At 36.0% G+C, this 27841-nt stretch overlaps 1 protein-coding gene across 1 annotated transcript; it reads right to left on the bottom strand.

The window, feature by feature from the left end:
• Positions 1-27: 27 nt before the first annotated feature.
• On the bottom strand, positions 28-27022 carry LOC137399778 (uncharacterized). Its single transcript, XM_068085999.1, has 18 exons — positions 26924-27022; positions 25352-25477; positions 23792-23894; positions 22717-22854; positions 22399-22529; positions 21589-21682; positions 21020-21154; positions 19978-20117; positions 18828-18984; positions 18384-18506; positions 17795-17966; positions 15396-15550; positions 10660-10850; positions 8783-8866; positions 8137-8351; positions 7053-7190; positions 1127-1266; positions 28-473 (listed from the first exon to the last, which is right to left on the bottom strand). The coding sequence occupies exons 1-18, from the start codon at positions 27020-27022 to the stop codon at positions 196-198; spliced, it is 2619 nt and encodes an 872-aa protein (XP_067942100.1). The 3' UTR covers positions 28-195.
• Between the last annotated feature and the right edge of the window lie 819 nt (positions 27023-27841).

The raw sequence follows: 27841 nt of genomic DNA, 5'->3' as shown, positions 1-27841 counted from the left end.
ACGGTAGCCCGCATAACATAATAATCATTGATATTTTTAATATGAAGGTTACTTCACTCAATAGACAGCTTAGCTCAGAACGAAAACTGATAAATAATGATTTTAGCAGGAAACTGAAGATTTCAACATAGCAAAATGGTATTAAAACTCAAAAAAGTGAATAGAGAAATAAGATATTCCCAACACATTAAACATTTACAATCTTGTGGAAGAAATTCGTTGACTTTTTTTTTCAGAATCTTGGTCATAAATTTCTATGTAGAATCGGGGTACATCATCTAAATGGGATTGGCTACTACTGACTGAGTTGCACTCCGATTGGCTGACGAAATCGTTAACGTTTATCCTTGCGCGCTCTAGGTCTGGAGAGCTGATAATCATGTTGACTTCGCTGTAATTGCTGCTCTCTGACAAAAGACGGGGCTTGCATAGCACTTCGGAGTCATCTCCACATCCTTCATCTACGTCAAAACCTATTGAGAACAAATATAATAAGATCATAAGTTCAAGTTTAGGTTTCATTTAACTTTAAAAAATGACCTTGCACAAAGTTCTAGTAGATTTTATTTGAAAGTATCGGTATTTTATCATTTGCTATTGTTTTAGATGTTTGAGGTGATCTGACTGCCAGGATGTTTCAAGATTAAATTCTACAAAACTTTATCGCAGTTATAACGTTTCAAAATTGTTTTGACATGTCTCCTGCATCAAAGAGAGAAAATTGCTAACAAACTCGCTACCTACAAAATAATTGAAACATTCAATGACGAGTAATCATTTGTTTGCTGAGCCACTAGGTTTATTACGGAAACCAAAAAATTTTCCGTGTATAATCTTAAAAGAATACAACGAAATAGCGGATGCAATTCTTACATGTCGACCTTAAAAAATGAACTTGAACATTTCCTAACAAACTGTACTTTGTGACAAATAGCTAATGGAATGCAAAGACGCATATACAGTTTCTTCAAACGAAAGTCACGCTGTTTATCATGAGAAAGTTATGTGAAGAAGATATCAATAACTGAAAGGTGAAACTAAGTAAACTAAACAGGTTGATAATCGAGGAAAAATTTGTAAAAGCACAAACATGTGCAAGAACTTAGGCAGTATTGCCAGCAGTCACCTGTAATGTCTCTTGCAATGTGGCCATTAGTTTTATCTGACTTATAACTCGGGTGTAACTCTCTCAACAACGTGTTCAGCTCTCGAAATGTTGGTCGGTCTTCTGGTTTCGGCTTCCAACAACGCAGCATTAGCTCGTACCTAAAAAAGTTGGTCTGAAATAGACGCTGCTCCTTTCGATCAATTGTGACAAATACTTTCCTTTAAATCACACTGTTTAACTTGTATTTTTAAAATTTCAATGTTAATTTTAAAGTGTCTAAAATATTTAATCAAACATATGCCAAATATATTTATTATTGTATCACATCATAATTAGCAAAACTCACTCAACACACTCCTGACAGCTACTCAGCACACTTTTGACAGCTTCTTAACACACTCCTGACAGCTACTCAAACCACTTCTGACAGCTACTCAACACACTCCTGACAGCTACTCAAACCACTTCTGACAGCTACTCAAACCATTTCTGACAGTTACTCAACACACTCCTGACGGCTACTCAAACACTCCTGACAGCTACTTGACACACTCCTGACAGCTACTCAACACACTCCTGACAGCTACTCAGCACACTCCTGACAGCTACTCAACACACTCCTGACAGCTACTCAACACACTCCTGACAGCTACTCAAACCACTCCTGACAGCTACTCAACGCATTCCTGACAGCTACTCAACACTTTTTTGACAGTTATTTGATGAATGCCTAACAGCTAAATAACCCATTCTAAATAGTTACTCATTGTACGATAGCTTCTTGCAATTTCAAGCTTTTGCTACCAATAATATTCTGTACACAATATTGTCCTACCTTTGCTAACAGCATTTTTGACTATCCAGCACTCATGAGTTTATTAAATACCATTTCATAGCACTTTAAAAAGTTTAAAAAACATTTGAAGGTGTCTAAAGGGATCACTACAATGAGTATTGTAACCAGCTCACTAAGGACAGAGTTATTCCTGCTGCTGTCACCATTTTACATTTTTTGCTTTTCCCTGGAACTAAAATGTCTTTCATCAAACTATCAAAAAAGTTTTTCTTGAAAGAAGGAATGAAAAATTTTGCCAGAAAATAATTATTGGTCAAGGACAACAAGGTGAAAGAGAAAACAACTTCGTACAACCATTAATAATCGTGATCCATGATAAAGATTGTCTAAAATTGAAATGTGATATGAGATTAAAATTGATGGCTACAAGAGCCCTGGAACTTTTGCAGTATTGATGACTATATATTTGATCCGATGTGCGTGAACAGGTCTCAAGATTGAGTGTAAGAGAGAAGACTTGTGAGAAACATCTTTCTATCACCTGTGGAAGAGTGTCAAATGGATGAAGCGTATTTTAGAGCTACCTAATTACGGTGATAGCTGAGTACAAGGATGTCAACTTTCTCACTATGTTCATATCAAACAGCAAACCTAACACCGTGTTCAAGGGTCACATAATTCCTTGCACAAACACAGGTGCATAAGATGGAGTTCCTAGATCATTTTGCAAACCTGAGTAGGGGCTTGCTCAATCCGAAACTCTTTAATTTGACCAAGAAGGCAGCAATAAAACTTAGGCCGCAGAGCTTTTCGTGATGTTAGCGGCTTATCCTCGATACAAAAATGGCTGAATTACTGGTTTAAACACGTCGACCAGAGTGGATCGTCTGAGAGTGCATTTGGTATGATGAAGTATCACTTAGCGACCTGGGAGAAAGCATGACAAGGCAAATGCACTTAAAAAGATATTAGCAATCCACAGGCCATCATGTGATACAAGGTGCTATAATCTGGGCAATTTCATAATTCCTTATCAAAACACAAGTGGACACCTAATATTTTTTAGCAAATAAAAATCAAAATTTATTCATCCGTAAATACTTATCTAGATGAATGGATAGATGGGCGCATAAATTCCACACGAGAAATGCAATACCTCTTTGCGTCAGACAAATATGTCAAGAATTGTTAAAACATGAATTGCAAAGATGATGTCACACGTTATCTTAATGTTTGCAGAGCGTCATCCCGTTATACCCTATAAGTCTCTCTTACGGGAAGCTAATACGCCGGCCCGAGCATTTCATTGGCTTTGTTTGCAAAACTTCAAATATTTTTTTATTATAACTAAAAACTATTTTGTTGTTTTAACAATAATTCGTTGAATAATTGGAAACAAACTAGCTCTAAATTGTACTAAATTATTAAGCAGAGCTGATTATTTGTTCGGAGAAACGTCATATATCAAATACGGGTACAAAGAAAGATTTCTTGGCTGTCTTTCTTTATGAGCTTGTAACAGCAAATTTACAGCTTTTACAGAGCAATTAGCAGGTGATTATGAGCGGGCCTGGTATAAGACAATCTTATAGATAAATAACATGCTCACTTCCTGCGCGCTATGAGCCCATCAATTACTTGTGAAAGGTGATTGAATGGACCTTCAACGCTGACAAAAGCGCAGGTGATTGTGCCAAGTGATTGACAATGCCTAACTGACAAGCATATTGCAATTTAAGACTGAGTTATACATGAAGATTATTCTTTAACTGGAAGAATGAATGAATGAAAGGAAGAATGAATTATAACAAAAACTTATGTTGTAAATGACTGACTCGCAGCCTTGAGTGGCACAAAGTTGGTTATACAGGCTTATACAGACATTGTGGTTTCCTTTGAAGGCTTCAGTCAGTATCAAAATTAAATATTTTAAAAAATGGTTTCTCACTTATGATGGTTCAAGAGTGAAAGACTTCTAACCGCTTTTAATTATAAAGATGATCTGCAACGCAAAACTTAGACTAACTTGGCTATATCTTGAAACTTGAACACGGCTTTGAGATGCGCGCCGTATCTGACTCATCGCTCTCCCTTATAACGGGTTGCTATGGTCTATGGTATGATAGATTGGGTGGATTATTTTAACATGTCTGCATTTCCCTTTCGCTCAAGTAAACATAACCGCAGAGGTTGCATATTTTAGACAATTTTAGATATTAACAACCGTGACAGATGAAGTGATGAGACCCGACTGGCGCGTACCTACATTTCTGTAACTCTTTCAGGCGAAAAATTCTCAATATCTTTATAAATAGAATAAAAAACATACAACAGTTATTGATACTGTCATTCACATTTTACCATTAATAAGCGTACAGAATATGACAGGATAAAAAATTGATTTAACACTTAGAGATCGTCAACAATCGCTGTCGGTTTTCCAGCATCTATATAGTTCTGTAAGTGAACACAAAGATTAGCCGTTTGGCAGTCGGCAATTCAATGTAGCTCCATATGTCGGAAATTGCCAAAATAGGTCTAATTTAGTTAGATTCAGCCAACTCGCTCACCGGTGTGTCTCAGGATGGTCATATTGATTGCACGACTGATAAATCATGTCTTATTATTTGGTGTTAATAACTCGGTGAAGAGGTTTTTGTTTCAAACACTCTTAAAGCCGTAAAAGACACAATCAATAGCTGTAAAATACCGGTAAGAGATGGTTTATTATCCTCTGATACACTCAGATATGCAGCATATGACTAACCGGTGTCATTAAAACTCATGCGTCTATTATAAAAAGAAGAACAATGAGTTATACCCATCAACGATGTTAACAGCTTATGCATGATTGCTGAAAATTCGAGCTTCCGATTAAGTTTTAAGTTGAAAAGCTGCAACGTTAATTACTAAAAAAGACTTCGAACAGCAAACTAAACATGTTATAATGGCTATTTAAATAAAAAAAGGAAATATGAGAATTTCTGCTACAGTGCCAAAGACATTAGAGTTGTCTGTCCTTGAAGGTCACAACAGCCAGCTATTATTTAAGTACACATCATTGTGTAAAAGCTGTTTCATCCTGAAAGCATTTTCCGAAGCATCTGGTAAAAAAAATTGGTAGCTTGTTGCTATCTTGTTAAATAAACTGTGCGTTAATCCCCAACATGAATAATCCCCAACATGATCTATTTGAAATGTTAGTCTCTCGGTCTACTTGCAGTATGCTTTTACTCTACTCTCAGTCTACTCCCAACAAACACTGCTAACATAGTCTGGTGTCTAATATCATCAGCGACGCATCCAATATAATTCTAGATACATGTAAGTGGTTACTATAGGCTGGTTCACACTATATCGCCGTATCTCAGCGTTGATTCCACAATACTTCGGTGATTGTCGATGATAACGATGTTCACACTATCACAAACCCATCTGTGTTTACATCAGTGACGTAGTGTTCTCATTTTTCTTTTTAAATTTTTGCGAAAAAGCCTTTTTGTTTTTGCGTGACTGAAATCAAATACTAGTCCCGCAGTAACGGTCATAAGCGAAAATGAATATATCACGCTAATGACAACAGCGAATTACCATCGCCGAAATGGTTCACATTTTAAAGGCGGTCGTTGATGCTCGGCGAAAAATTGGAAAAGTTTGACAGCCGCAAATTTTTCTGACACGTCTGCATTGCTTCGTCGATGCCATAGGTTTATGGTTTACATAATCGACGATGAACACCAAAAGGAAACCACTGACAAACGGCGATATAGTGTGAGTCTTATGGCAAGATAAATAGTATTTTAATCTCGTGTAGCATGCGGTGACCGTTGGTTTAATACCTGACAGCAAAAAGCTAGTAAACCAGATTGTTATTGAAAACTCAAAGCAAATTTCCTGAGAATGTTTGCCAGGTGAGCGAGCTGTTTTGAAGCCTTGTGTGATGACAAGACTTGCAGGTGCTCCACATTTCATGGACTTGATTAAGCGCATCAGGAATTTCATAGAAGATCGGAGAATAACGTAAAGCAATTTTACCATTTATAATGCTAGCCATGGCAACACAAGGACAGTGCTGTCCCGCTTTAACAATTGTCTGCTCGGCCCACCCTGTTTTATAGAATAGATTTATTCAGGAGCTTGTATAATCGTTATTTTAAAATCAGTTCGGCAAGTTGTGAAACATTTGCAACAAAATTTACTCAATCAACAGATTTCTAAAAGACAAAGCTACCTCTATCGGCCAACTCAGGTTTGCAGAACCTATATATGGAGTACTTATCAATAGAAAAAAAATAGAATAACACAAATGTATATCTGAATGTATGCGGCAGCACCACGAAGAGAAGAGATTCGTAAAGTCAGCTCAATCTGATCTTTCTTTTAATTGTTTTATTACATTGTTTGATTTAACGCTGAATTGATTATTTTAGAAGAGTTTTAGCAAACGAATAGAGCGAAGAAGTGTTTGAGCCTGAGAGCCAAAGAAGCGTGTAAACCCTTTTGCAAAAACATGAAGTACGTAATTGCTGTGAAAGACTGTAGGCTATGTTAGTCTTAATTATTGCCTCTTTGCTTTGTATGCTTGTTGAACTCTTGAATGGAGACCTTATTTTCTGTAAGAATTACTCAGGCTAAAGAAATTTCTATTTTAAGCGTATTCTACATCCTAATCAGCTGTTTCATTAATTCAGGAGAAAGTTACTTACCCGCTGGCCAAGTATGCATTAACAAGATTTACCTGGTAGCCAGGTATGTATTAACAGTATTTGCCTGATAGTAGTCTGTTATTGTCTACTCAAGTCAGTCAGATTTTGGCAAGGATACAAATGTATGTAAACAAAACGGATGTGTTCTTAGCAACCTCTCTCCTTCCACACCCACCTACTTACAGCTGATCTCAGGCACATTTTATTATCCTATAAAAATTAAATTCCTTGAAATGTTACATCAAAGTTAGCATTCTCAAAGAGCATGCGTGAGTGCAACATCGAAACTACAAGCTTAAAATCCAGCTTTAATTTGACACAACTTACAAGGTGCTAAGAAACAACTTTATTTCTGACATTTAGCATGCACGGCGTATTGGAAGTGTTTCGGCATTGCATAGCAAATAATACGCATCATAAATAAACATATATATTAACTTACAATGCAACGCTGCAGTTTGCTGGTCGACCCATACGGTTGCCATTTACAAGGTATCTGAGCATGTCTGTAGGGTCAATCGTAGGGTATGGAGTTTCTCCCAGTGTAACCAATTCAAACAGGACAACCCCGAAGGCCCACCTGCAACGAATTGGATTTTTAAAAATATTTTTTGTACCTGTTTATAAAGGAGAAACTTTGTTCAAAACAGGTGCTATGATCAGCTCATTGTCTGTATTTCTGCAAGCCCAGCTGTCCAGTAAGAATTGCCCTGCCAAAAATAGTGTCTTTGTTCCAGATTTTTGCAATCTTTTGAAGTAGGTAGAAGGAAACAGCTTGACATTTCGTGTTCGATTTTACTACAAACAGGAAATTTTGACTCTAGTTCAGCTTTAGTCACTGGAATATAAATATTCAAAGACATTTGGAAGACTGCTAATGATTGTTTTAAAGATTGTGTCAAGCAGAGATTGTCTCATATTATCATTATTACTCATATTATCATTATTACTCATATTATCATTATTACTCATATTATCATTATTACTCATATTATCATTCAAATATAAAACTTTAAAAATTGTTATTTGGTATTCTGCCATCAAAGTAATAATTATATGCATTTGATAAACTATTTAAAAATAAAAAATGTGAACGCAAATTTATATGTTTAATAGAAATATAAATGCATCTAGCTTTTACTTTGCTAGATAGCTTTAAAATTGCTAGATAGCTTTCACTTTGCTAGATAGCTTACCTTTCCTTTTGTGTAATGGCTGTAACAGCCAAGGTGGACTTGACCACTACTCACTTTAGTCGATGAAATAAATATTTTTCATCAATTAAACTGACAAGAATCTCTGAGTCGGTAAACAAGCTAAAAGACCCCAGCTTGTTGTTATGACCGAACACCTGCATAAGGTGCCAGAAAACATGCAGTATATTCTGACATCTCATTTGTTGAGTAGCTCCGGTGAGCATGGCCGCAATACTTAAAATAACATAGGATAAATTTTTTGCAAGAAATTCAAATTGATTATACATAAAAAGAATATGACACTAAAGACTAGCATGCGCTGCAGCTTACACATCACTGGCAGGAGAAAAGGTCAAGTCAGTAAGGGCCTCCACGCTCAGCCATTTGACAGGAAGTAGTTTGCTGTTCAGAGCAATGTATACACCTTCAGTGGCCAGGAGCCGCGTGAGTCCAAAATCAGCAATTTTTACTGTGTAACATTCATCTAGAAGAAGGTTCCGTGCTGCTAGATCCCGATGAACATAGCCTTTGTCTGATATATATTCCTATAAAATAGACATTTCGAAGAGTTGTCCGCTCTTGGCAGCTAACTCTAAAACGTTGAATGGGATGGTTTGCTAGTGAGTAGTGAGGGAAAAAGTGAGATATACAGTGAGTTAAGAAAGAAGGATAAATGTATGAGCAATTCCTAGTGGTGAGAATAGCGGGCAAACGCATAAGCCAAATGAAGCAAGAAAATTATTTTGGGAAGCTGCCTAATACGCCTGTCAACTAACCAAATCAGCGAGCTGATCTGATCTCTCATTCAGACCATGCTCATTAGGTTGTGGATTGCTTACTCCCAAATCTAGTCATATTAGTCATATGACTACATTGTCACTGAGGTATGAGTCATTAATAGAAAGAGATGGTCTATTGTAATTATGTTTAGCCTGTTGTTCTAGAGTGCACACGCAGACATTTCTAGATAACATACCATGCCTGCGGCGACATCAACGGCAATCTGTATCAGATGACCATACTGCAGCAAATTCATCGTCTTACCATCATCTTCCTCTCCCTTAAAAGACAATGAGCTCGATCATTCTTCAGGATAAGGAAAAGTCAGGTGAGGTTAAATTCATTGTCACTCACTCTACCGGCAAACCTCCACACATCCCCCCTATTACATCATTCTGGTTACGGTTGTAAATCTCTGCACTACATATCGGGTATAATTGGGGTATAATTGAGGATATTTGTCAGTGATGAGTTATCCCACAGAAATCTACTACGCCTTATACCATGCATCAACCCCTTGCCATATTATATTACAGCGTTATGCAAAAGGAGCTTTTTCTTCCATTATACAAAATTTTACTTTCTTATTCTTTGTTGTTATTTTATTTTTTGTATCATGGTTTAACTTGCATTGAACTGCATTAATTGGTGACTATAAAGTACATCTTATAAAATAGATATCTACCTACAGTGATTTCCTATTCTAAAACTTAGTGATTATTATAGAGTTTTGAGGAAGGAACTAGTAGCTAGCTTTCAACTAACTCATGATTATAAAAAGTGAAAGGCTCTTTTTACTTCGTTTGCCATAAGCACCTAGTTTACCTGCCTCTCTGAAACATACTCTGATACTGAGTGATAGAACCAGCTAAAACTGGACTAACCCTCGCAATAGGTTTACATCATTTTCTTTTTTTCAAATGAGGTTGATGCTAATCTTTTTTAGTTTTTGGTTATTTTTTATGCAAATTTTACTTGTTTTCCACGTGTTAAAGCTTTTAGAACTATTTAAATTATTCCAGAGTTCACTTATCGCACAAATACTTCTGGCTTTCCACTTTCATTGCGGTTTACGTATTTCAATTGTTGGCACTCGTTCAGATGGTATTGCTTCTTTGTAAATCGCTTTCCAGCCACTGATAAGGTAGAGGGCACAAAAGTCACTCACTAATGAGAAACTCAGAATGTTCGAAAGAGCGCGACTCTCGTGGTTTTCCTTATGAATGCTCAACGGCAATCACAGGAAAATTAGACACCATTTTATGGTGTTTTATTGTCACTTGACAGAGGAGTTCAGTTAAATGAATAGAAATTTAATCACGCGATCTTAACTTTGCCCATTCAACTGTATAATTTAGACTTATAATGCTTTGTGAGTTGGCCAAGTGAGGATATTGTTCCTCTCCAAACTATCAAAGCCTGTTTGACATCCTTCTCTCTCCGCATTCCCAGTTGGCCACCGAAGGCCAGCCTTCTTTCAAGACCAAATATACTGCCTACTATTTATACTAAACAGTCGGGCAGTTTCCTTAAGTTGAAAGCTAAACTAAATTTTCTTTTCTTAATGAAAGTTTGTTAGCAACTACAACATGACTGCTCCAATCAATGCTGCCTTTCCAAACAATGCTGCCTTTGGCATCCTTTCAAAAATAGAGCCACGAATTCTGAAAGAAGTTTTAGAAACAACTCAAATGCAATAGCCGTAAGGCACAAAGCCTGAACTATATCTAAGTTATTTAGGCTAAACAGAAGCTTGCAGCAATTGCACCAAATAGTACATTATAATGATAATTATATAAAAGAATTTTAAACATTTTGCTTTTTCAAATTCATAAGTTTTCACAAATTTTCTTTATTGCTCTTGATTTTTTTTACTTGATTCTCCTTCAACATTTAATCAACGCTATATATATTTGCAGTCCTCTTTATTGTGTCGGACGAAAACTGCCGATTGCTGACTCACGCGGGTGGCTGACGAGGTAAAAAGAGTAATCAAGTAAACACTTTATATTTCTTTTATGTATTTTTATACAAGCATTGTGATTTTGAAGCAATCACATGCGAGCAGCTTACTGATTCTCGGAGTCTTATAGACTGGAGGTAAGAAAGGAGGTCTCCATTAGCAGCGTACTCTGTAATCAGGCAGGCCGGCTGCGATAGAGTAACACAACCAATTAGGCGAATTATATTAGGGTGTTCGTCTAGCTCTTTCATGACAAGCATTTCTTCGATGAACTGCTGATAGGATAGGGCATTGTATTCATCTACAAAATATAGCCTATTCTTTTTATTTTGAAAAACTGCCCAAAATTATTGAACTATACTGTGTTGCAATACAACAAATGACAAAACAAACTAGTTGTTAAAACATGCTTATATGTGAGAAATGCATGATAGCACTTCAGTAAGTTTCAAATACTTGCTTTAAAAATCTACTGCATGTAATTATACTAAACGTGCCTGAGGAGGCAATCCAACTTTTAGTGACATAACTTTTAACTGAGTTTGGTGTAGCAATATTCAGAGCTGGGTTCACGACTTGATGATAGAATAGCGCAATCAGATATAAATAGGATGACTTCTACACACCAAAAAATCAACTACACCTGACTTTTACTTGTATCTTTATTTTTATATAATTTGTTGATATGTGCTTTTTTTCGTCCATAGTATGATCACAATTTTTCTCACTTCTCAACTGAAACTTTTTAGGTCCATAACTAATGTCATTGGCAATCATCTTCTGCTAATGGCTACATATAGGTAGATAGATAGCGACCATGAGCTATATTATTACCGATCATCTGGTGCTAATAGCTACAGATACATGGATAGATAGCTATCATGAGCTGTACTATTAGCAATCATCTGCTGCTAATAGCTACAGATACATGGATAGATAGCTACCATGAGCTGTACTATTAGCATATGTCTGCTGCTAATAGCTACAGATAAGTAGATAGATAGCTACCATGAGCTGTACTATCAGCAATTATCTGGTGCTAATAGCTACAGATACATGGATAGATAGATACCATGAGCTGTACTATTAGCAATCGTCTGGTGCTAATAGCTACAGATACATAGATAGATAGCTACCATGAGCTGTACTATTAGCAATCGTCTGGTGCTAATAGCTACAGATACATAGATAGATAGCTACCATGAGCTGTACTATTAGCAATCGTCTGCTGCTAATAGCTACAGATACATAGATAGATAGCTACCATGAGCTGTACTATCAGCAATTATCTGGTGCTAATAGCTACAGATACATGGATAGATAGATACCATGAGCTGTACTATTAGCAATCGTCTGCTACTAATAGCTACAGATATGTAGATAGATAGCTACCATGAGCTGTACTATCAGCAATCATCTGCTGTTAATAGCTACAGATACATAGATAGATAGCTACCATGAGCTGTACTATTAGCAATTGTCTGCTGCTAATAGCTACAAATAGGTAGATAGATAGCTACCATGAGCTGTACTATTAGCAATTGTCTGCTGCTAATAGCTACAGATAAGTAGATAGATAGCTACCATGAGCTGTACTATCAGCAATCGTCTGCTGCTAATAGCTACAGATAGGTAGATAGATAGCTACCATGAGCTGTACTATTAGCAATCGTCTGCTGCTAATAGCTACAGATACATAGATAGATAGCTACCATGAGCTGTACTATTAGCAATCGTCTGCTGCTAATAGCTACAGATACATAGATAGATAGCTACCATGAGCTGTACTATTAGCAATCGTCTGCTGCTAATAGCTACAGATACATGGATAGATAGCTACCATGAGCTGTACTATTAGCAATCGTCTGCTGCTAATAGCTACAGATACATAGATAGATAGCTACCATGAGCTGTACTATTAGCAATCGTCTGCTGCTAATAGCTACAGATATGTAGATAGATAGCTACCATGAGCTGTACTATCAGCAATCGTCTGCTGCTAATAGCTACAGATAGGTAGATAGATAGCTACCATGAGCTGTACTATTAGCAATCGTCTGCTGCTAATAGCTACAGATACACAGATATACAGCTACCATGAGCTGTACTATCAGCAACCGTCTGCTGCTAATAGCTACAAATACATAGATAGATAGCTACCATGAGCTGTACTATCAGCAACCGTCTGCTACTAATAGCTACAGATACATAGATAGATAGCTACCATGAGCTGTACTATCAGCAATCGTCTGCTGCTAATAGCTACAGATGCATAGATAGATAGCTACCATGAGCTGTACTATTAGCAATCGTCTGCTGCTAATAGCTACAGATGCATAGATAGATAGCTACCATGAGCTGTACTATTAGCAATCGTCTGCTGCTAATAGCTACAGATACATAGATAGATAGCTACCATGAGCTGTACTATTGATCATCCTACTTGAGAAATGGAAGTATAACAGTTTCCTCTATAAAGGAAGCAGTTTTACTTTCACTTCTTTGCTGAAACTAAAATCATTGAAATTTAGGCTTTAGCCTTACTTATATGTTTTAAGGAAAAGAATGTCATGATTTGAAAGTTTTTGTTATGGCAACCAAGGTGTATTGAATGCCTTAAGTTAATAAGGCTGGAAAATAAGAAAATTATAAGGAGTCATGGCCACTTGTTCTGAGAAACCTTGTCTACAATGCTTAGCTTAATGATGAAAATTAATGATAAATGCAATGGTTGGCTTTACTAATAAACATATTTTATGACCAAAAAAACTTGAGGTCTTAATGAACTCCATTAAAGTTAACAGTTCCAATGATAACTTTTTCTATTTTGAAAAATCTTGCTAAAACTATTAATTGCATGGCATCAATTTTGTTACAACACTGTATTACTTGTTTTCATAAAGAAAGGGTCTGTAAGTGAAGAATTGTACTATTTGTTATTTATCGCCTTAAGTCTGTAGAACAGAGATAGCTTTCAACTCGGGTGACATCTTTCAATAAAAGCAGGCAAATCTTTTGTTAGGCTTAAAATGTTTAAACCTGCTCAAGTAATGGTTTTTTACACCCAAGTTTCTTTTTGTAACGAAACAGCTTGCGCGTTAGACCTGTATAGCATTTGTGTACGCGAGTGTATTTGAAAATTTGATTCAGCATTCTCTAGAACATTCTCCACTGGCAGTACCACTTCCTTATCAGTCACACCGCTTGTGGCTCATCCATATCAACTAATGAGCCTTATCAGCCCCAATCACTGGTCATGAGGGAACCTTCTATGGTCTGCCACAGAAAGGCCAGCAGTCATAGATAAAACGCGCACGTGTCAGCAAACTAAGGAGCTATTTGATAAGATATGCCTCCTACTAATCAAATTGTTTACTTCAGAAAGTTAGAAAAGTTGCTGAAGGAAGACGCTGAATCAGTCGACTGGAGATGGCAATCAGCAGTGATGAGTTTCTGGTGCGCACTTGATGCCCACTTTTGCCAAAGCATTTTATTGCATCATTCGTCTGTTTCGGTTTTCTCCCACATGCGCGCTCACTTTTGCTTTCCGACTAGTTTCCCACTCTTAAGGTTATCTCATATCTCGCTAGATCAAATCATTAGCACTTTTATGATGAATTCCATATAAAAATTCACACGGTATCAAAGATTAATTTTGTGATTTCACATGAACACGTGATAAGATCACCGTTTCACCGAACCAATACGTATTACAAGTGTTAGAGATATACGGGGTAAGAGAGAACCGCTCTGAAATTCCAGAGAATCGCTGAAGACAAGTGAGTCATAAAGCTCAACTGTGGTTGAGCAAATGAAAGGGAGCCTTTTGTGCTAGAGAATGACCAGCTTTTCTGATGTTATCTCAATGCTCTCACAGATGTGCACATACCTTCAGAAAGGAAAGCATAGGTAATTATTAATCACAAAGCACCAATAAACAAACACTTGACTCTGTTAGGATATATGTCAAAGAAGAATGCACGCTTTTTATGTATTACTTGACTACCCTGTGAAGGCCTCTGACAGATTTATTATAAACATCAATAAATAAAGAGCATAACAATACAACAAAGACAGCTACATAAGTCTGAATATGTTGCAAGAGGTATGTTCCATCGGAGGAATAGCTTGATAAGCAGTAGATAGGGTTGATGGGATAAGAGTGAGCACTGGAGATATCTTTGATGTTCAGCATATTAATTATTTTTGCATTGACATTTTCATCATCCATTCAATTCATTGTTCATCGCGTCTGCACTCAAATTTTTCATCTCCGTGCTATAATTTCTCTATCAGTTTTTATAATGGTGATGATGTATGACTTAACACTCTGAAGCTTAGAGAGCGATGCCAAAGTGTGTTCAGTGATTTGAAACCAACGTAAAACTTTTACAAAAACGTGTCGGCAGGTTGAACATACAATAGACATGGTGGCAGAGTTCATTCAGCAAAAGATTTTGTTGTTTCAAGTTTTTAGATTTAATCTTGGGAGTTTTAAATTTAATTTGAGCATATTTCAGTTTTCATAGGAAGAATAGTGACTATCATTTGAGAACACTTAAAAACCATGACTCAAGACAAACTCAAGACAAGTCAGCACAGTGACAGCGTGGAGATATTTTAAATCATAATCAGTATCATCTTCTTTACTTTGTCAAATTTTGGCTATAGCTATTGACATGTTTATTCATTGTACATATCAAACATTTTAGAGTATTCATATCAATCTTCATCCATAAAAAAAGGAAAACTTCAGGTTGCCGATAAACAAAAACAACATAAAACTATGTTTAGTCGGGCTTCTACAAAATTCTCTAATCAAATGGAGCAATAGAAGTTGTCTTACTCGCTAATGTCTTTGCAGCCACAATTTGGAGTCGTTCTCCGTCTGCAGTCCAGTCTTGCAGCTCACATTTATATACTGCCCCAAATGCTCCTGACCCAATCTGATCTCCCCATTCTATGGACTCTGCGGCTATTTCCCATCTGTCTGCTTCTCTTCTGCAATATTGTTGAGCAAGCATGACCTTTCACTACACAAAATACCCTAAATGTGGCAGGTGTATAGCTAGAGATGTCAGAGTGTACAGAGCTCAAACGTACAGTTAAATTTAATCATTTATTTGACAATAATCTTATACAATTACATATAAATAGAATATACATAGTAAAGATTTTTGAGATAAAACATGAAAATTGAAAATCACAGGCTAACCTTTGGCTACGGAATGAGCTAGAACAGCGAAGGGTTACAAAAAAGTTCATACAAAATGGCATCAAACCAAATATGCCACTAATAAAACTGGTGAAAAGTGTGCTCATAGTTTTTAAAACATTCAATTCAAGCAGAGAAGCTTTTACACTAAACATCGATGTTCCGTACTATATATTATACAAAAACTAATATACTTTTTAGTTATATATATAGATATAATTAAAAAGCTATATATATCTATATGATATGTACATATGTATAATACTAGTTATGGAAAATAGTTGTACTTATTTTTGCATCTACTGGCAGTCTCATGATTTCTCCTGTCAATCATCAGGCTGCTACCGTCGCTACAGTAGCAGCTTGATGATTGATAGGAGAAATCATGAAACTGCCAGTAGCTGCAAAAATAAGTACAACTATTTTCCATAACTATTTGCTTCCATTTTTTTAGAGTTTATTATTTTACTGTATTAACTTATAACATAAGAGAACCTTCGTTGTAATTATATATGCATATATACAATGAATAATAATACTGATTTCATAGAAGTAGGTATATAAAAAGAGTTACTGTTTTAAGTGAAGCTATTTATCTAACCTTTGAATACAACCTCTCGATAATGGTACAAATTTAAAAATAAGATATCGGCCTACTTTGGTCAGATGCTTTGTCGTCTGACTGAACGGAGAGAATATAGATTACAGTTCCTACTCGAGACAACAGTCCATATGTAAAAGCTTTAAATTTAATAGTTCTTAGTGATCGGAGCTGGTCGCTAGGACCGAAAGAGAGCTGGAAATAAGACATTTAAATTTGATACTTCATATTTAAAAATTACAAACTAAAAAAATAGGCGATAAATTTGGAAATAGCTTTTAAAATTTTTAAAAAAGCAAAACAAGCGCAAAAGGTAATATTAATTATTAATAAAAAGTACATTCCTATTTAGCGATGAGGATATATATATATATATGTATATATATATACATGTATATATATATACATGTATATATATATATATATATATATATATATATATATATATATATATATATATATATATATATATATATATATATATATATATATATATATATATATGACCTTTCACTACACAAGATATATGTATATATATACTATATCTATATGCTAGATGAATGTCAGGCGTTGCACAAGTAATAAAAAGTTATTGCGTAGAACATTTATTTTTTTTGGCTAGGTTTCCTTACTCGATGAACTTCAGTAACTTGAGCTAGTCTAAATCTTTACAATAATAAGAGCCGTTACTATAACCAGTGTTAAGAAAAAAGAATGCGTCATGATTTCTCACACAATCATGATCTTTAAGTTGTTAGATGTTGTTAGGATGTTAGATGAAGTGTGGAGCGTGGTAGTAGTAACTAATAGTATTTTAGCAAGGGCTGCATAACTATGTGGACAATTATTCCATAGTATGGCAAGGACAGTGTAGCGTAGTGGTTAGCTCACCTGTGTAGAAAACTGGTGGTTTGGAGTTCAATTCTAGTGCAAAGCAGATGTTTTGTTCCTAGATTTTAATAGCTGTAATTGGACACATGAACGACAGACAAGAGACAAAGAGATTTATATATATATAAATCTCAGTGTATTGTAGTGTAGTGTATTGTAGTGTATTGTAGTGGTGTAGTATATTGTATTGTAGTGGAGTGTAAATATGTATATGAAGACATGTAATACAAAACTGTGATGTTTAGTAAAAAGATTTCTTTTTTGGATTGTTATAAAAATGATGTATATAATTTTATGTGTTTTGTTGAGTCAAACTCAGAGAACTCAACATACTGCGTATCGAGTCAATTATAGAATAAATAAAACGGACTTTACTAAAAGGAGTTTGTGCTTGTGCAATTGCTTCCTGCACGTGAATTGTACACCTGACAGTTGCACAAGTTAAAAACAAATTGTAGCCTGCAACCATTGTAATATGATATGTCATACTTACTCTATGCATGTACAAGTATATACTGTATATACTGTATATACGTACATGTTTTTATATAATGAGTGATAGAGAGGGTTTGGCTGTAACAGATGATCTAGACTGTGGTTCTTCTGTAACTTTCTGTTTTTATATAGAATGGTGGCTATGAATGTGCCGAGAAAGATAACGCTGAAGGCCAACACAGGCACACCGATCGTAACCCATTCACTGTTCATTTCTACAATGAAACATAAAATTCACCTTCTAATCACAAAATGCTTGGAAGAGAGGGTACTTTGCTGAAATTTTTGTTTTTTATCTATATATACTAGTAATTTTATGTTTATTATCAACTCTGAGAAATATTTATAGTTGAAAAGACCTTCTGACCTTCCAACCATCTGACCTAACTCATAAATCTATTGTTTATGAAGCCAAAACATGTTGTTGTGTGTGATTAAAGAGTCCATAAATACCAAGCTAACCGGAGCAAAGAGCAAGAATCAAGATGTGCTCTCAAACATTGATAATACATTGATGTTTGAGAACAGTGACAGAATATGCATGAAGTCTTCTATGACCTTTTAAGAATTGCAATTGCCAAAGAACACCGAGCAACATGGGCTATACGTTAGATAGAAATAGTTTTCCTAACCTTCAGTAGGATCTGAGTTTATCTTATCCAAATTCTCTTTCAAAGTACTAGAATCAGATTCAGCCTTGCTTGCAATGACTGGTTCAATGCTTTCCATTCTTGATTCTATGTGAGAAGACAACTCTAAAATTATCATAGCACATTTAAAACAGCTTCCAATCTTAATATATTTGTTTTGAATATGCTGATATAATTACATTAGAATGTTTATTTTACAGAGCTGCTTTTATAGCCTGAAGTGGTTGTGCAGCATTATTGAGGGGCTATACTCGGTACCCACTGGTGACATAGTCATTCAGATTTTACAGCAAAATCTTTAATGCATATCTGGCAAATGATACTATCTATGTCTGGATTAAAATAATTATTAGGTGAGAGTTATTACTACAATATGTAGTTCATTAACTGATGCTTTTTTCCAAAAGCAAAGCGCTCTGTTTTTACCTGAGTCTTCGTGAACTGAAGTGACACGTAAATCAACTCTTTCTGGGCTGAAAACAACAGTTAAAAGTTCTCGGCATCGTGAGCTGTCATTAGATTGGCAGTTGTACAGCTCAGCTAATTGGCTAACAGTCATGTAGCAATGGGACAGAGGCACCACCTGCAATAGTTATACAGCTCAACTAGTTTGTTAACAGTCATGAAGCAGTAGACCAGAGGAACAACCTGCACACAATTTCTGAATACACAGCACCAAGATATACACACCACCTGCAAACAGTTGCTAGCCGTATGACAGAATGATTAGAGTATTGAGAGTATTGTACTTGCTTTAAAACATTTACAAAATAGAACATTGTGTACACTTAATGACTGTGACCAGCCAACTTTAACGGAGTCTTTGTGATATCGCTACCCAAAATTATCAGGATTTGTCTCTACTCGTCCTATTATGCTTGCGAGGATACACAACACCAGTTTATGTCTTTATTAACTTTAGAAAAATATTTTTAGCCCTTGCAAGTTGTCCAGGTGAAGAGTAGTTTATCTATTTATCCCAGCACAGCTTGTTGATCTCAGGTTGATTGAATTATTTCCCAGGTTCCTTCAAACACCTTTACAGTTGTTTTACTTTTCCCTTAATATATTTCAACAAAACTCTTTTTTTATTATATGAAGTTTAAAGGTTACAGTTGTTTGAAAAACTTTAAAAACCTTTACAGTTGTTTTGTTTTTCTTTTAATTTGTTTGAACTGCACAAAACATTTTTTTCATGATATAAAACTTGAAAGTTAGAATGTAATCGTTGCATTATTGAATGTTAGAATTGTCTGCACAAAGACTTTTTTATTACACGGGCAACGCCGGGCATTCGGTAGTAATGGTATAAATGGAAGTGTCACGATTCTACCAGAATTAACATTTGTTTTTGTATGGAGTTGCTAAAACAAGTTTGTCAAAAGAAGGCAAATTGCTACGTTTTAAGATGTGTATTCAATTACAAAATAAAGGTGATTGATGGATTCACTAGAAATATTGTAAAAAAAGACCAATTAGACTGTATATCTGACTTTAGCTATTAATAGCTCTTTAAATGCCCTTTCGAGGACAACTTGTTAGCTGGCATCATATGTACAAAAGACAATGATATTACCTGTATGATGATGTCATCTTTTTCAAATGCTTCCATAGACAGATTAAAGCTGGCTGACTGAAATTGCTCTTCTCTATCCGCTTCTTTCAAAGTGAAACCCTGCGTAGTGTTTAAGGGAAACTCTTCATTTCTGCCTTCAGCTAAAATGAATTCAAGTTTTCACTCTACTAAGTGCTAAGCTGTTTATTCCAGCTAGTTGAGCAGCCTTGTTACTAACAAACGCAATTTCAACTACGAGTGTATTTAGTTTGAAGATAACTTTTGACCAATCTTTAACAAAAATGGACCTTGTATGTAACTTACAAACAAACTGTCATGTCATGGCATGTCATGAAAATAACTGATTGTTTTACGCAGGTTTATTTTTCACGGAAACATTTATTAAAAATTGAGTCAGCCCAGTACAGATGCCTGCAGCAAGATTTCTCTTATAAAACATCAGAAGTGCTTACTTAAAAGCTCTTTTAGTCAGCACACCAGTTAATAAGTGTGTGGTAAACATATTTTGTGACTGAGGGAAGCAGTAACAATTTAATTGACACCGAGAACAAACTTGAAGGTAGTAGGCATATTATATCTAGCATCTATTTTGTCTATGATAATGGAACTACCGGGAGCTAATTATTACAATTGGGACTCAAACTGAATTTAGCATAATGGGTCAGAGTGCAAAGGTTTGAATAAACGTTTGGATTAAGAGAAGAGAGATAAACACTACTTACATAGAGGTAAAGGCTTCTTACGTAGAGGTAAACACTACTTACGTAGAGGTAAAGGCTTCTTACGTAGAGGTAAACACTACTTACGTAGAGGTAAAGGCTACTTGAGTAGAGGTAAAGGCTTCTTACATAGAGGTAAACACTACTTACGTAGAGGTAAAGGCTACTTGAGTAGAGGTAAAGGTAAGGCTACTTATGTTGAAGTAAAGGCTACTTACATAGAGATAAACACTACTTACGTAGAGGTAAAGGCTTCTTACGTAGAAGTAAACACTGCTTGTGTTGAGGGAAACACTACTAATATAGAGGTAAACACTACTTACGTAAATCACCAGCATACCCCCATCTTAAGGCATAAACAGAAACGTTCTCAGAAAGAGGAGAGGAGAGCCAACTAATATCAAGGGTGTCTTCTTCAAACCAAGCCGTTTTGTTGACAACATTGTCAGGTTGTATACCTGTAATACCAAATAGCAATTCCAACGGCTGCGCTTCAATGTGTTATCTTGTTAGAAAGCAGCAAGCAGCTATCAGATAGTTTTATCACACATAGTTCTTCTGGGTTGTAGCAAAGACAGTGAAACGAAAATATTTTTTGCATGTACTGGTTTTTGACAAGAGTACTGCAGAAAATATTTCACATTTTCTGTTTTAGCTCTTTATTCGGTGTTCATTTTGAAATCTTTATGTTCGAGAGATAGTAACCAACATTTGTACTCTATTTGTATAGAATGGAGCAGAGAAATATTGTAACTTGATGCTTGTAGAACCCTTAAAACACTCTGTTGCTGTCCGTGTTGCCATTAAGAGAGGAAATAACTGAATGGCAGCTTATGAATCTGGTAGGTGTGAATATGTGAGATATTTAAACAAGTAACGTTGGTAAGCTTACACGGAGGCTGGTAAACGCTGGAGAGTGTTGAACAGTCAGTTATGTTTATATGAATGGCTGGATAGAGACTTACGCAGTTTTCTTCATCAAACACCTACAAAGCATAAGAAGGTACAGGGGAGATAAATCTAATATAGCAAAGTGATAATTTCTGTCAATCCGTTTTTTCACAAAAAGCACTTGCATAAGCATAACTTATTTAGAAATATTTTAGATCCCTGAAATCTAGGATAAATATTTGGTTTAATATTTTCATAAAATAAATAGGCTCAAAAAATTAACTTTTTTCCCGTGTGCAGTGAGATCGTCTTGTGTAATACCTATGTACATAATTATTCTTAAATGTGAAAAGGTGGTGGAATAGTGCAGATGGTAACATGCTTGGGTGAGAATCTGAATATTCTGGTTCAATTCCTGTGCGGTGGAATCTTTTTTTTTTTGATGCTCTTGGCGCGGCTATGGACAGACAGACAGACAGAGCTCTTATTATAGTAAAGACTGGAACAATGTTTTCAATCTTTTTGTATCACTCTTTGTATCAAAACATAGAAAAATAGATACTCTTTATACAAACAGATTAATTTAATCATAATTTTAACACTAATACAAAGGTGTGAACAACAACAATGTACAAGTAGCTCCGTCGCAAAGGATGCTTCAAAGGCGCATGAAGAACACCAAACATAAATGAGTGATATTTAGAAAATATAGTGAAGGGCTGATATGGAGACTGAAACAGAAGCAATAATGCTGATTTATTGGCCAAGTTCTACAGAGAAACCAGCTACAGACTAGTAACAGGGAACCTACCATTATACTCATGCCAGTTTGAATAGCCTTTCTAGAAGGCATACTTAAGATCTTCACAGATGTATTACTATGGTACAGACATTCTGTTCCCAGGAAACTTCCAGAGAGAAAGCACCGAGGTCTTTGTGTAGCTGCAACAGTTATAAATCTAGTCAAACAATATTTAGGTTTTAGCAACTTTTTAGCACTCTGCCACAAATGCTAATTTTATAAAACTATCACTGAAAAACAAGCTTTCAAGTCACGTGATCAGTGTCAACCAGATAATAGTAACAAGAGCACACAACTTTAATCATGAGTTAGAGAAAGCTGAATTACCAAAGATGGTGCCAACTGGCAAAGGGTTGCTCCAGTTGATTTCCACGTCAAAGAAGCCTTGGTGGTATGCCTCATGGTAGTAGCAGCTCACCTTAACATTGTCCAGCTCAAACTCAGGCCTTGGCTCTGAAACAAGGCCTAGTAAGCGTAAACAACACATTATCAGAAAGTGATAATATAGAATAGTTTATCACTATTTCTGATAAATAATAATTATATGATGAGCATGTTACAGAGCTAATTGCAATGTTTGCATCATTATTTTATGATTCTGAACAGCTGAATGTTTTTGTTTCGCTAGAAGGTTAAAGATTTGAACAGGTGAGTATAGATCATAGTGTGGATGCATAGAAAACAGAATCACTTGACAACCAAATTCGTTTATCTTTCACTCTACGTGTACCTTTAGCAAATTACAGAATTTTATAAAAAAATTATAGGCTATTTTTTGCAATTTCTAAATAGGTTTGAGGTATACAGGTTTCTAAATAGAGATACCAGGTTTAGAGTATAGTAATAGTAGTGAGAGATACCAGGTTTAGAGTATAATAATAGTAGTGAGAGATACCAGGTTTAGCGTATAATAATAGTAGTGAGAGATACCAGGTTTAGAGTATAATAATTGTAGTGAAAGATACCAGGTTTAGAGTATAATAATAGTAGTGAGAGATACCAGGTTTAGAGTATAATAATAGTAGTGAGAGATACCAGGTTTAGAGTATAATAATAGTCGTGAGAGATACCAGGTTTAGAATATAATAACAGCAGGGAGAGATACCAGGCTTTAAAGAAAGAAATGTTTTTGTTAAAAGTTAGTAGCATGCTTGAACTCTCAAGCCTCAGTACCAGCAGCTGCTGAGGGAGGCATTGCCCTGGGATATCATCATGGGTGCAATTAGTATTATTAATATTATTTAATAATAATAATATTATTTTAAGTTCTATAATAGTATTATAGGTTTGTAAGTAAAGCAGTATGTTTTTGTCAGCTTTTCACAAACAACAATAACAAACCGTCTTGCGTCTGATTGAAGTTATCATCTCCCTATTTCTATTAGCAGAGGTTAAAACAAACCAATCACAAGAGGATCAGAGTGATAGGAAGCTGTGTGCCAGAATATATACATCCTTTCTTTTGCTTTCGGTATTGCCAATGAATAGTGTCCAGACTTCAGTTCCTGCAGCACCAATCATAGTTACATTCTCTTACACCCTTTTATTGAAAAAATATATGCGTATGTAATATTTAGCATTTTGCATCTATATGAAATCTTGTTGCATTTAATTAATAAGCTTTAAAGTAATTTGAAAATCAAATAAATGTTTTGAAATAAATAAAATACATATATTTATGTATATATAGCATGTTAATTACCTTTTCTCTGTTAAGAAAACAGATATTAGGTGGAAAATTGTTAAAGCAGCGAGCAATGATATTTTCTAAATAGTTGTTAGAAGTTGTATGCACTTTGTTCACATCACTTAAGTTCAAGTGAATTGAGAACCTGTAACTGTCAAGTAAAAAATGAGGACACAAACCATGACTATATTATTTTCATGAAGGTATTATAATATTAATTAAATATCAGCAGGAACAAATCTATAAAAGCAGTTTGTCTACGAATACTCAAGAGACTTCACAGCCCAATGCATTAAAGTGTGTTATAAGAGCTTTACAATATACGGCTAGAACTTGCGTGTAATAACTGTAAATGTAGAGAAACAGCACTCTACTCGCGTGTAACCCCTGTAAATGTAGAGAAACAGCACTCTACTCGCGTGTAACCCCTGTAAATGTAGAGAAACAGCACTCTACTCGCGTGTAACCCCTGTAAATGTAGAGAAACAGCACTCTACTCGCGTGTAACCCCTGTAAATGTAGAGAAACAGCACTCTACTCGCGTGTAACATCCGTAAATGTAGAGAAACATCCCTCTACTCGCGTGTAACACCAGTAAATGTAGAGAAACATCACTCTACTCGGGTGTAACATCCGTAAATGTAGAGAAACATCACTTTACTCGCGTGTAACACAAGTAAATGTAGAGAAACAGCACTCTACTCGCGTGTAACATCCGTAAATGTAGAGAAACATCACTCTACTCGCGTGTAACACCAGTAAATGTAGAGAAACATCACTCTACCCGCGTGTAACACCAGTAAATGTAGAGAAACAGCACTCTACTCGCGTGTAACACCCGTAAATGTAGAGAAACAGCACTCTTCTCGCATGTAACCCCTGTGAATGTAGAGAAACAGCACTCTACTCGCATGTAGCACCTGTAAATGTAGAGAAACATCACTCTACTCGCGTGTAACACCAGTAAATGTAGAGAAACAGCACTCTACTCGCGTGTAACACCCGTAAATGTAGAGAAACAGCACTCTTCTCGCATGTAACCCCTGTAAATGTAGAGAAACAGCACTCTACTCGCATGTAGCACCTGTAAATGTAGAGAAACATCACTCTACTCGCGTGTAACACCAGTAAATGTAGAGAAACAGCACTCTTCTCGCATGTAACCCCTGTAAATGTAGAGAAACATCACTCTACTCGCGTGTAACACCAGTAAATGTAGAGAAACAGCACTCTACTCGCATGTAACACCCGTAAATGTAAACTCTATCAACTCACAATGATTTCCTTTAGAGTCTTCTCGTTCTCAACTAAAACTACTGAAATGTTTCCATCTCTCCTAATGTTCAGCTTTGCTTCACACCCTTTCCTCTGTACTCGCAAGACGTCATTTGTTGGAACAACCTAAACAGAAAAGTAAGTGGTTGAAAATATTGGTTAAAATATCGCCAATGGTCTACAGAACAATAGAGATGAGATGAACATTGCGGCATATCTGAAGCATGTGATGTAAGTACATCTCTATTAACAAATTCCATATTGTCTTTGTGTGTATATGTGCGTGCGTGTGTGTTTGTCAGCCTGAGTTAATGCTACACGTTTACAGCACGCGTTTATGCTATGCTAAACATTCTTTTGTCGATTTTGTCCAAACATCACACGCATAATTATGCTCTGTGACTCCTACCAGGTCACCAAAAGTATTTGGTTTGAAAACTCCGTTCGGTTCCTGAAAACCGGCCTCTCAAACACTCATTAGATTAGCAACTCAAGAATGCGCCGGCACAGCACTAAGGACAACTGCCCTGATAATTGCACTCATTGATTATTGATTATTGCCATGAGAGCAGGTTAGCAATTTGTGTTGAAAATCTGCATGCGTATCATCATACAACATCAACCTGTCAGCACGTGTCATCATGCAACATCAACCTGTCAGCATGTGTCATCATGTAACATCAACCTGTCGGTTATCTTATTGAAAATATAAGAACTCTCAGGCAATGCCAGGCTTGATGCTAGTGTTTGCTAAAACCCATCAGCGATCTAAAGAAAAATAGAGAAGACATGAACAAAACAGCATAAGTAAAATGTCTGATGTAAGTACAGTAAGTAATTCAGCTTGGTAAATTCAGTCTACCAAGCTGAATGTCACGAGTTCTGAGTCCCTGTGAAAGCAATCTTTTTTCCGAATCTCTAACCCCAGCCTCAGACAGACACCGTTATTATTATAGTAAAGATATATTTTTCTTTTAAATTGTTTCAAACGTATACAATGTTTTTTCCTTGACATCATAGATCTTGCTGTGGAGAAAAAAGTAAAAAAAATGGATTTAAATTGATACTGAAAGTGTGCGCTCTCCTTTTTAACTTAACGTAAAATAACTGTAATCAAGAACCCTAAACTAAAGTGATAAGAAAATGAGAAAAGTTGTTGATACAAACCAATAATACTGCTTAACAATTCCTGTTGCACAGTTTTCTTGAGTATAAGAGTAACAGCTTAAAATATATGCGCTATGTCTGAATAAACCTTTAAAACTGTTCACTAAACTTTAATTAAATTCATTAAACATTAAGAGTAATAAAGTTCTGTTGAACTGTGCTGCCATCCACGCTGCCACTCATGCTAGTCATGAGGTAGATTCAACATTCAGTCATAACTACACATGTGGATAAGAGGCGCTGTGGCCATACACTATCTTATACTGAAGACATGCTTATTATCCCCGCGTCTACATGAGTTTCTAAGCATCAACAAATGCTTAAATTCATGAAATTAGTTATACACAAATCTAATGACAGGACAGCCCACAAAGGATTCCCTGTGAAACAAAGATAACGACATACCTGAGATATTTCAATGAGAATTTCGTTCTGAGAATCGGTGCTGTTCTCTAAAGGAGTCAGGGGCATGTAGAAAGCAAATAAGAGAAGTAAAACTCGCATGCTCCTAAAGTTGGGGTGGTTTATGGCATACGGGCCATGATTCTAATATGCAGTAGTCCACTCAGCTATTGGGCTATCGCTAATCTATTGCTATGACCACTATGAGCCTAGGCAGGCTGTTACGGCGGTAATGCAAATGTGAGAGAAAAAGCAGATGTTGGCGTCTTGTCACCATTTATGTATCAGCAAACAAACATGGAAGGAAGATTTGTGTTTGCTTGCGTAGATGATTTATAAGTGTCTAGATATTGCTGCATATTGATTCCATGTACTTAGTACACAACAGTTGATGCCCGCTTCATAAGCCCTGCCTAGGACAGCCTAGCTTTGTTGTATGTCATCCACCTAAGAAGGCCTATTCCTGCTGCACGTCATCCACTTGAGATGACCCACCACTGCTGCATGTTTTTTGCCTGAGATGACCTATCTCTGCTATATGCAGTCTGTATTGAACAATCACCTATGTGGGCTCTGCATGAAATGGTTGTCTTTCACACACAGGCTCGGTATGGGACAGTCATCTTTGCTACATGGGTTATACATGAAAAAACCTGCACATCTCTGTGCATTCGGTTAACATGAGACACTCTATCTCCCCTTAAGGCTGCCCCTCCCTGCTGCATAAACTTGCCACAAAACAGCCAATCCCTATACAGCACACTGAATAGCGGGTTTACTTTGACAGATTCTGCCAATGATTTCACTTTGACCTCTCGTGATTCAGTATCATAAAAACTGGGTTGTATATGACATCGATGTAACTAACATGCTACCATTGCTCTATCAGGTTGTATATGACATCGATGTAACTAACATGCT

Source organism: Watersipora subatra, chromosome 7 (genome assembly GCF_963576615.1).
Source record: "Watersipora subatra chromosome 7, tzWatSuba1.1, whole genome shotgun sequence".
Lineage (NCBI taxonomy): Eukaryota > Metazoa > Bryozoa > Gymnolaemata > Cheilostomatida > Watersiporidae > Watersipora > Watersipora subatra.
Note: the sequence above shows the minus strand (reverse complement) of the source record. Positions and strands in the feature narration are given on the sequence as shown.